Source organism: Anabrus simplex, chromosome 8, assembly GCF_040414725.1.
Source record: "Anabrus simplex isolate iqAnaSimp1 chromosome 8, ASM4041472v1, whole genome shotgun sequence".
NCBI lineage: Eukaryota > Metazoa > Arthropoda > Insecta > Orthoptera > Tettigoniidae > Anabrus > Anabrus simplex.
Window position 1 is genome coordinate 224,738,939 of NC_090272.1, and position 11,754 is coordinate 224,750,692.

At 36.5% G+C, this 11,754-nt stretch overlaps 1 protein-coding gene across 2 annotated transcripts in view; it reads left to right on the plus strand.

Annotated features, from left to right (window-relative positions):
• Positions 1-11,754, plus strand: part of Mekk1 (mitogen-activated protein kinase kinase kinase 4) — a 258,470-nt gene that overhangs the window by 160,735 nt on the left and 85,981 nt on the right. For both annotated transcript variants that reach the window (XM_067152711.2, XM_067152712.2), the window contains exons 14-16: positions 760-940; positions 4,371-4,532; positions 10,122-10,337. In XM_067152711.2, the coding sequence (XP_067008812.2) occupies positions 760-940; positions 4,371-4,532; positions 10,122-10,337 (559 nt within the window). The remainder of the gene's footprint in view (positions 1-759; positions 941-4,370; positions 4,533-10,121; positions 10,338-11,754) is intronic.

Sequence of the window (11,754 nt, forward strand, 5' to 3'; positions counted from 1 at the left end):
ATTTTAAACTGTCAAAACTAAGCACATAAATTGATAAATCAAAGTTTTATTGATTGATGTGGCAAGTTTTCGTGCATTTGGATTCCATCAATGGGAAATATAAGGAGCTATTTGAACCAGTGTTCTAAAACGTCTATAGATGTTAAAAATGTAAACATCAATCTGTATTTTTTGTGGTGAATGTGTTAAAGATGATAGAAAATTTTCTAATAATTTTGGATACAATTGAACATTTTTGTACGGACTCATAAATTATTGTGAACGTGCGTTCAGTATTCAGCCCGAAGGCTGGTTTTATCTTCTACAGCTGTACAATCAGCTGTCATAGATGACCTATACATCACTGAAGAGGCTTACTAGGAAAATGTGTGACATGGTTTCCTATTGTTTTCCTCACCAAGCAAGAAATTGCTATTACATATATCAGTCTGCCAAGTCTGCTGAAATTCAAGCACCGACCGACCCTATGAACGTCATTTGCATACCATTCAAAACAGGGACTTGCTATGTAACGAATAGCACTGCTAGTATTACTCATACCTGAGCGAATTTCATATTGTCAAAGGCAAGGATGAGACTGAGAGAGGTCAATTTTAATCTAGCCCATAGTGCACTGTAAGCACTAGGTCCAACGAGCAAAGGCACTTATTGTGAATAACTGTAAAGAAATATGAGATTGTTCACATCTGAATAAATGTAATATACTGTTTAATTTTGATCATAAAATGTTACAGTTTCTGCTGTTCATTTACTTTGCAGACAAGTTGTGATGCTGACATGTCGAGAGTTTCAGAGTCTTACCAATGAAATTCGTGAGCGCTCATTGAAGGCTATATGTTTTGCAAAGACTATTGTTAAGGATTTGGAGAAGGAGGACTTCGTGCAGGATGGAGAAGAAGGAACAAAAGATGTCATCAATGATGCTCTGAATCACCTGAAAGTAAGAAATCTTTCCATTAAAAACATTTGTTTAAAAGTCATAATATTCAGTTTTGCTTACTGAAAGTTAATATTTTAACTTGGGCTTTTCAGTCAGTCATAATGTGATGAAGTTTTGAAATGAATTTGGGTAGGTGATCAGATTAAGGTGAGATCACTTGTAAAGTAGAAATATAACAAAAATAATAAAGGTGATTGCTAAAGTAACCAACTAGAAATTGGAGAATACACACTACATTCTAATTTTCTTTATCATCATCATCATCATCATCATCATCATCTGATTTAATGTACAGTAGAGTAGCCCAATTAGTCCACACACATAAATGGCTGCTGTACATTCAGCTCAATTCCAAGATAAGGCTGATAACTTGCATAGTAAATTCAACACAGTTACAGTTATTCCTCATTGGTAACTCTACGGTTCGTTCAGAGTATTTGTTGGCGCATTAAAGAGGGTGGTGTTAAATTGAGGTCACTATTTTAAAACAGCAATTTGAATCACATATTTACATAGTGATATACGCTAAGGATTTCTAGAAAAGTATAATTCAAAATTTAATTTTAAAATGTTTGTATTTTGCTTTAGAACAACCCTGTAACAGATGTTTCATATTCCAATACTTCCTCTGCTGAGAGCTGATGGCCTCGATGTTAGGCCCCGTCAAGAAACAGGATCATCATAATCATCATAACCGAGCTCGATAGCTGCAGTCGCTTAAGTGCGGCTAGTATCCAGTATTTGGGAAATAGTGGGTTTGAACCCCACTACCAGCAGCCCTGAAGATGGTTTTCCGTGGTTTCCCATTTTTACACCAAGCAAAAGCTGGGGCTTTACCTTAATTAAGGCCATGATTGCTTCCTTCCCACTCCTAGCCCTTTCCTGTCCCATCGTCGCCATAAGACCTATCTGTGTTGGTGCGACTTAAATCAAATTGAAAAAAAAAAAAAGAAAGAAAATAATCATCATTTCCTCTGCTTATCTTTCCCCCCCCCCCCCTCCACAACAATGAAAAATGGTTGGCAATGTTCTACTGACTAAAAGGATACAAGGATACTGATTATTTTTATAAGACACTTCACACTTTTCTTTCACACATAAAATTGTTTGTTTATTAATCATAGAAACGTGTGCGCACAAGAAAGGCATATAGGACTGAAGGTGTGCTACTATTAAGCTCTTTATCTTCGTACTGTTTTATCCAAGCTTCCAAAGCTTTTCTCGGAAACAGTCCATTATGGTAAGCGTTACGGAAATTCCCATCTATGGTAAGATGAGCAAATAAATCCCAGGCACCATGCCAATTGATATAATGAGCTACAAGTAATGAGTGTCAGATACGTCCTCAATCGTAATCATGTAGGCTGAGTGGACCTCGAACTGGCCTTCAGATGCTGGGAATCAAACCTGGGGCCTCCAGGTAAGAGGCAGGAAGCCAAGAATAACGGCCGAGAGGATTCGTAGTGCTGACCACACAACACCTTATAATCTGCAGGCCTTTGGGCTGAGCAGCGGTCGCTTCGTAGCCCATGATCCTTCGGGGCTGTTGCGCCATGGGGTTTGGTTTTGGTTGGGTTGGCAACAGTGTGCTACATATTGATTGTTCTTGAATCTGTGCAGATTTTATTCAATGATTGAGTAGTAATTGCTCTTTATGATGGTTCTTTTAGGTTAAAATACATTTATTTGCATGTGAGGAATTTTGTGGTTGCCTTGTGAGATTTGTAATATGTAGAGTTAGGAATTTTAAATGCAAAAGTTGGATCAAAAAGGCACAATAATCTAAGTTTTAAAAGTTGCAAAAAATAAAAAATTAAAAGCTGTACCAAAATCAGTAATATAATGTAATATTACATATTAGGCCTCAAATCCACACGTATTAAAAATGCTGCCTAAAAATAATCCCAAAGCATAGTGTTATCAAAGTCACTCATCCTGAGACGTTTGTGTGGTCTTCTGGTTGAGAATGGCTGGCCCCGTGGTGTAGGGGTAGCTTGCCTGCCTCTTACCCGTAGGCCCCAGGTTCGATTCCCAGCCAGGTCAGGGATTTTTACCTGGACCTGAGGGCTGGTTTGAGGTTCATTCAGCCTACGTGATTACAATTGAGGAGCTATCTGACGGTGAGGTAGCGGCTCCGGTCTAGAAAGCCAAGAATAACGGCCGAGAGGATTCGTCGTGCTGACCACATGACACCTCGTAATCTGCAGGCCTTCGGGATGAGCAGCGGTCGCTTGGTAGGCCAAGGCCCTTCAAGGGCTGTAGTGCCATGGGGTTTGGTTTGGTTTGGTTTGGTTTGGTTTGGTTTGGTTTGGTTCAGCATGCCTTTGCTCATCCATGGTCTTCTTGAACACTTCAGAGGAGCATCACAAGCAGAGTAGCATCACAAGACCAAATGGCAGTCCTAATTTCACTGAACAAAATCTATATTTTTGTGATATCTCTTTTCAAACTCAGTTAGTTTATAACTGTTACGTTCTTCAGTCTGCCAAAACTAATTTATAAACAATGTGAAAAAGAAAACATATAGTAACAGAATTATACCTGAAAAAGAAACAACTTAAATTGTTTCTATTTTAATTAGGTTGTTTCTTTTTCAAGTATAATTCTCTGTGCATATTCTTGTATCTTTATTCAGGAAAATCTCATAGGGAAAAATATTGAAAAGCTACGTAGGCAGTGCATATTCAGTTTTTCACATACTTCTCCAAAGTACATTGTATCGAGGGGATACTTCCAAGATAGGGGAAGTGTGTTACTTAGTCCAGACATGTATTTGAGATTGTAAGATAGTTCCAGGGGGCAAATCGTGCAAGCACTGTAGGTTTCTGAGTGTTTATGGTCATACCAGACTGTTCAATGCATTCTAGAAGGATTTGTAGCTTTTTACGCGTGTGAGATGGGTGAGCTTGATTAGTCGTTTTGAACGGAGTCTTGCTTAATTAAAAAGTCTTCCTTCAAAGCAATGTATGATTCTCACACCTATGTTGTTAGTCGATGTTTTCTCATAGAGAAACGGCAGAAAGGATGAGAGCAAGGGCACAGCCTTGCTGAAGCCAAATAGCAATCTCCTGATATATCATTTTGATTCACAACCTGTCCAACCATACCATTGTGGAGTGCTCTGTCTTGTCCTACAAAATGTTCAGGGCAGCCAAAATATCTTAAAGCCACCTACATAGCTTGTCTAGGCACAAATGTAATAAAGTAAATTGTCAGTCTACATATTAAAAAAATAAAAAATAAAAAAAATAAAAAATAAAATACAAGCATGTAGGATCCAGTTTCAGGTTAAGTTGAAATTAATGATTTAAAAAATCACCAGTAAGTAAAAGGTCTAATTTTAATTTTAAAAATTGCACTTTATTTAACGAACCCTGGTTTATCCTGTAAAAAGGAAATGTAAATAACTGAGATATATGTATAATTTCAGCAAGGAGCACTGACTCTGCGGAATGATATCGCGGTTACCATCCAAGCTGTTGAGAAGATTTGTGACGAGTGGGATATGAGTGATATGGACGATGCAGACCGAACTGCTCTTCTTGCTCGTTGTAGGGAAGTTCTTCACCTTGGCTACAAATTTGGTTTTGAAGTAAGACTCGATCATCCAATCTCTCAAATACGTTTATTAGAATCAGTGTTCTCTATGAGTTGTAAAAAATATTAAATAAGTAGGTCGACAAATAGCTTTTGGATGCATAAGGGATCTTTTTTTCACTAAACAGTGATTGCAAAGCTGAAAGTAGATACAATTGTGCAATTCCAGAAAAAAGAATAAAATTATAGAAATGGAATGGAATCCAAATAGGTGTAGACATTGTAAATTGATTTTTCATTGTTTTATGTTCTGTTAAGGTATACAGCCAAAACTGGTTAGGACGTTTTTGTGGGGACTGCAAAAAATGTCATAAAGAGGGAACATGCTAAAAAATGAAAAAACAACTATGCTGTTAAATTTAAAGTTTTGTTTGAACGTAAAAATAATGATGAAAACAAAGAAACCTGTGTTTACAATTATCATTAATGAAATAAATAAATAAGTAATACATTTTAATAACACCAACATAGTAAAACATCAAGGAAAAACATTCTTGGAGATGCGAACTATACACATTGCTTACAATTATGTTTAAAGTTATCGCAGGAATGTCCAACATCTGGGCGATCTGCTTTCTCAATAAACTTTAATTTTTAATCATTTGTAATTTGTAAACTCTCTAGCTTTCTTCCTCATAATTGAATGTCCTGCAAACCACAGTGCATAAGTACAGTAAGCCTAATTTATGTATGTTGTTACACAATGCACTTATGAACGTTAAATTAAGTACCGACATATCAGCTGTATAAGTACGTACAGTAGGCCTAATTTACGTATGTTGTTACACATTTCACTTACAAAAATAAAATTAAGCACCAACACGTCACAAGAGCTACTGTTGCACGATCCAAACAAGCACACGCCCACATCAAAGATTGGCTTGCGACTGACGCTCCCTGCAGTGGTAGGCCGACACGCTAGGACTGTGAAATTAAGTTTTCTTGTTTATAAATATTATTCTTTATAAATTTCATTTTCCGTATTGATAGATTCAATGTATAGACAAGAAATGTGTTTTTCCACCAATCAATACATGATTTATAATATATAGATTACACTAGTACCGGTTTCGGCCCTTAACGGCCATCATCAGCTAATACACGATTAGTTTCCAGCCTTTAGACAAATCACAAGTTGTTATTGTGTTAGACATCTGGATGTCTAATGGAGGATGAAAATGCAGTATACAGTGACATGAAGTTAAAATATCTGTGGTCAAAGGTAAAAAGTTACAATAAGCTAGGACATGAGTATACAGAACACATTAAAACATATGGGCCACAATATAAAACACTTAAAAAGTTTTAACACATTAAAATGCTTATTAAAAGTTCATGTTGCTTAGATTCCATTCTTCTATCTTCTGTGTGGTTCCTTTGCTTCTATGTCATGTTGGTTTAGCTGTGTGAGGTTATGTTCGAGAATGTTCTGAGGCTGGTATGTGTCATGTTGGTATGAACCTTCGTCATGAAAAAGTTTTGTGTTATATGATCCAACTGTGATGTACTCCAGTAAATTTTAATATAATAAACTGCAGGTCTTGAGTTTGAATTTAGAAGCTGTTGGTGGCAACACCTCTCTCGTCTATGTTCGTTTGTGGTGTAGTCTGTAAAGATAAGCTAATATAAGTATAATGTATGTATGAAGGAATGCCTGGTGTGTATATGGAAAGAGTACTTACTATTGTTGTTGTGGAGGTCTTGTACCAATATGTCTGAAGGCTTGCTGTGTTCTACTACGAGTGCGTCTGGGGCTCATGTTAGCTGTGGAGGGGGATGTAGGTGGAGGGGAAGAAGGAGTGACTATTGGAGAAGTAGGGGCGGGGTCAGGCTTGTGATTCGTTGGTTTTTTAGAGCGTGTGTTTACTATTTTGAGGTAATCGTTCTTTAATGCCGGAATGGCTTTATCAAAAATGATGCTGGTTTTCTCTGTAATATCGTTAATGTTATGATTAGGATTAGCGTATTGGTCCAAAGAAATATAAACAATAATACGGAAGCCAACCAGGCAAAACGCAACGCATTTAAATATCAAAACTTGATAATCAAACTAATGAACGCAACCAAAAGCATTGCCTTTTTGAAGGATTGCCTTTCAAACAACTTAACACCGAAATTTCTCCAGAAATACAATAATAAACACAGACAAACTGCTCAGACACGCAAAACACGAAACAGGACTAATGAAATTTGGTTAAAAGAAGAAATAAAATTCTTATATCGTAAGAAACAACACCTCAATAATGAACTTTATTCAACACATCTGAAAGCTTCTCATGAACTCCCACACAGCTATTGGAATTACTTTCAACAAATTTCCAGAGATAAAATAGAAGACTTAGCCATAAAGAAACAAAACACACTAAACAAAAAACTGGAAACACTGAAACAACAAAGTAAACCAAAACCACTAACCATAATCCAAAACAAAGATCCCTCTCTTCCTAACAAGGATTCCCAACATAAATTCCATCCACCTATAAAAAACCTTACATTAACCGCATTTGACGACGTAGAAACGGATATGTTGAGCTAGGGACCCAAACACAACTGGGGTAATGAATCATCCTACCAGAATATTATAACTACCGTTACCGAAACAGAACTTGCTTTACAAAGAATCCCATATGATATACGAGATGAAGTTACACAAAATCATTAGAAAGATCCTGCAATACATCAATGATATTCACAATAATAACTTTAACACGAATACCACCAATAGATCAAACTTAAACAAACTCAAAAAAAAAAAAAAAACAGAATAATCTACTAATAACGAAGGCCGACAAAGGCAACACTACGGTCATTATGGATAAAAATAAATACATAACAAAGACTAAAAAATGCTTTCAAGACAATACTTTTTCTATTAAACGCCGAGATCCAACCAATAACATACAAAGGAATTTTAAAAATTTACTCAAAAACACACATTTTCTTCTTGCCGAAACTGAATCTGCTAAACTTATAACAATGAACCCCCAATTACCATCCGCGAAAGCCTACCCGAAAATTCACAAAGATGATGTACCCATGAGACCAATTATAAACAATAGAGCCAGTCCAACCTATAAATTATTGCAATTCATCAAAAAAATTTTAAAAAAGCATTATAAAACAATACAAAACTCAATAGAGTTTTGCAACAGAACCAAAGAACTAAAGATCGAACAACACCATATCCTTGCTTCATTTGACATAACAAACATGTACCCTAACATTCCTGTTAAACAAACAATCAAAATAATAGAATCTAATTTTAAAAAAACATAGCAACTTGAGCACCTTAGAAATAAACAAATTCATAAATTTACTTGAATTTGCCATAAACAATAACATTTTCAGATTTCACGACACCATATATCAGCAACAAGGCCTACCTATGGGGTCTCCTGCCTCCGGAATATTAGCAGAAATATATGTAGATTACTTAGAACACATGTCAATTAATAAAATAGATAATATACATTTTTGGTGCAGATTTGTTGACGATATCTTCGTAATTATAGGTAATAGATCCACTGACGCACAAACTATACTAGATAAACTTAACACTTTAGACCCCCAAATTAAATTCACTAAAGAAACCGAAAATAACCGTACACTAAAAGACTTGACAATAACCAGACATGACAACCACTTATCTTACAAGATCTACAGGAAACCCACATACACACACCTTAAATACCATAAAAAATGACTCCATTCATCCCAATACACACAAAAGAGCAGCCTATTATAGTATGATATATAGAGCTTTTAACATCCCAATGACAGTAGAAGACCAAAATAATGAATTGAAATTAATCCATGACATAGCTAAACATAACGGATATAGCAAAGAAATGGTCAACAAAATCATTCACAAAATAAAATCCCAACCTAAAACTAAATTAACTAAAACAGCCAAACGCAAGAAAGATTATGCCCTATTTACCTTTAACAACACCCATATATATACCATAACTAATATTTTCCAGAAGCACAACATGAAAATAGCATTCAAAACCACACACAACAGCACCAACATTATACATAACACTAAAACAGTCAATAATAATAACAAATATAACCAATCAGGTGTCTACCGTATCAAATGTAACAACTGTGACACAAGTTATATTGGACGTACAGGCAGAAACTTCACCATCCTCTATTATGAACATATAAATGCAGTAAAACATAACCATTTCTCATCAATAGGCCAACATGTAGAAGAATCTAAGCATAGCTTCACAGACATCAATAACGATATGATGATACTAAACATAAACTCTAAGGGCCCCCTGCTCAACATAACCGAAGATTTCTGTATTTCTTTGGACCAATACGCTAATCCTAATCATAACATTAACGATATTACAGAGAAAACCAGCATCATTTTTGATAAAGCCATTCCGGCATTAAAGAACGATTACCTCAAAATAGTAAACACACGCTCTAAAAAACCAACGAATCACAAGCCTGACCCCGCCCCAACTTCTCCAATAGTCACTCCTTCTTCCCCTCCACCTACATCCCCCTCCACAGCTAACATGAGCCCCAGATGCACTAGTAGTAGAACACAGCAAGCCTTCAGACATATTGGTACAAGACCTCCACAACAACAATAGTAAGTACTCTTTCCATATACACACCAGGCATTCCTTCATACATACACTATACTTATATTAGCTTATCTTTACAGACTACACCACAAACGAACATAGACGAGGTGTTGCCACCAACAGCTTCTAAATTCAAACTCAAGACCTGCAGTTTATTATATTAAAATTTACTGGAGTACATCACAGTTGGATCATATAACACAAAACTTTTTCATGACGAAGGTTCATACCAACATGACACATACCAGCCTCAGAACATTCTCGAACATAACCTCACACAGCTAAACCAACATGACATAGAAGCAAAGGAACCACACAGAAGATAGAAGAATGGAATCTAAGCAACATGAACTTTTAATAAGCATTTTAATGTGTTAAAACTTTTTAAGTGTTTTATATTGTGGCCCATATGTTTTAATGTGTTCTGTATACTCATGTCCTAACTTATTGTAACTTTTTACCTTTGACCACAGATATTTTAACTTCATGTCACTGTATACTGCATTTTCATCCTCCATTAGACATCCAGATGTCTAACACAATAACAACTTGTGATTTGTCTAAAGGCTGGAAACTAATCGTGTATTAGCTGATGATGGCCGTTAAGGGCCGAAACCGGTACTAGTGTAATCTATATATTATAAATCATGTATTGATTGGTGGAAAAACACATTTCTTGTCTATACAAATTAAGTTTTCTACAAAGTCGTCACCCAGGCCAGTCGTTACTGGCGCAACTTGGCTGGAACACTGAAATAAATTTCTTATGGTGGGAGTTACGAACGTAGTAAAGAGTGTTGTAAATGTGCTATCCAGGTTGGACTGGGACTTTGGAATAATGACGTAATACACAGGGAAATGCGCTAGAGAGGGATGTCTTAACCAGTTTCGACTGTATAGTGTGTGACCACATTGCAGTTCTTATAACTTTACTTTTCCTTGTATATTATTGAGCACCTTCCTTTGTTTTCCAGTATCACAAAGAAATTGGACGTATTGTAACTGGTGGAGCTCGTTGTAAGTTATCTCTGGGCCTCATCAGTTTTGCTCATCAGTGGATGATGTTCGTGAAGGAACGCTGTGAACGAGGGAAAGGAACTAGGCCTAGGTGGGCAAACCAAGGACTCGACTTCCTAATCACTGTTTGTGAGCCACAGATCACCTGCTACCTACGGGACAATGAGTTTGAAGTAAGAAAAATTTCATACTGCCCTCATTAGACAAGATGGTTTAAAAAAAATAATAATTTTGAGTTATGTGGAGGAATAACTTTCATATAGAAAGTAAGGCACAGACTGTACTAGTATGTATTTGTAATGTGTCTATGGCTTGCAGTGAGTGATATTGTGAATTAGGTTAATAAGGAATCTCATTTTACATCTGATGCTGTCTTTACTCGCCTATAACACCCCACTCCCGTTCATTTTCGAGTATTATCAGACAAAAACATAATCGGGAAAAAAAGGAATTGAGAGAAAAAAATAATTGCTTTAAATCTTTCAAGTGCAACATTTCAGTTAATGGTAAAACCCACACTCCTCCTGTGCGTTGGCCTCGGCCACTCTCTCCCCCATCGCATAAACTGAGCACTGTCTGTGCATTGCAGGAGGGGATTCACACGGCTAATTAATTAATTAATTAATTTATTCATTCATTTCATTCATTCATTCATTCATTCATGGCACGCAGTCTGGTGATCAAAAATTATATACAGTGCACTCCCGATAATTCACGTGCGGATAATTCGCAGGTCTCGGAGAGTTATTTTTTAAAGTATTAATTGTTACACCCACTAACCATCACGCTGAGTAAAATTAACTCTGCCTACTTTAAAAGAATTTTAATGTGATGCGTGGAGACAAAATCATTGGTATTTGAGGAGACTGGACTTCGTTTCTCTACGAGGTAGCAGTAGGCCTATATGCACACTGCTGCCAGAATGCTGCAAACTTGGAAACATTCGAGCATGTTGCTGCGCGTGGCACAGCATAGATTACTGTAATTTTGGAAGCAGGGACAGTGAAAGAAGAATGCACTCGGAATTTACCCTCCCTTTCCCCACAGCCCAAGGTCGCTGAACTGTAAGTCAAGTGAAGGGTAGGTGCGTCGGCAGCGAGTTTATTGTAGGCTACTGTACTTGAGAAGTGTGAATGGAGTGCGGAAGTCTTTTCAAAGTTTTGAATAAGTCAGTAGTAAGAGTTTTCAATATGAGTGGTCAAAAAATGAAATATAAAAGGTTAACCGTCAGTGAAAAACTGAAAATTATAGAAAGAATGGAGAAAGGCGAGGCGTCATCAAAGTTAGCCTGCGAGTTTGGTGTGGGTAAAACAACAGTGAGAGACATGTAGAAGCAAAAGGAAATCCACATGGCATTTTGTAATTTTTCTCTAGTGTGTCTTACAATACAGTGTGAAGTGTTATAATTATTTTCTGCTTGTTCATAAAATACATTTCATTATTTTAACCTGTGGTTTTGTTTTTACCAGGCTTAAAAATGACTGTGGATAATCCGCGGTTTTCAATAATTCACGGAAGTGCATGCATTAATTACCGCAAATTATCGGAAGTGCACTGTACTACCATCTCTCCTACCCTACCAGCCATTAT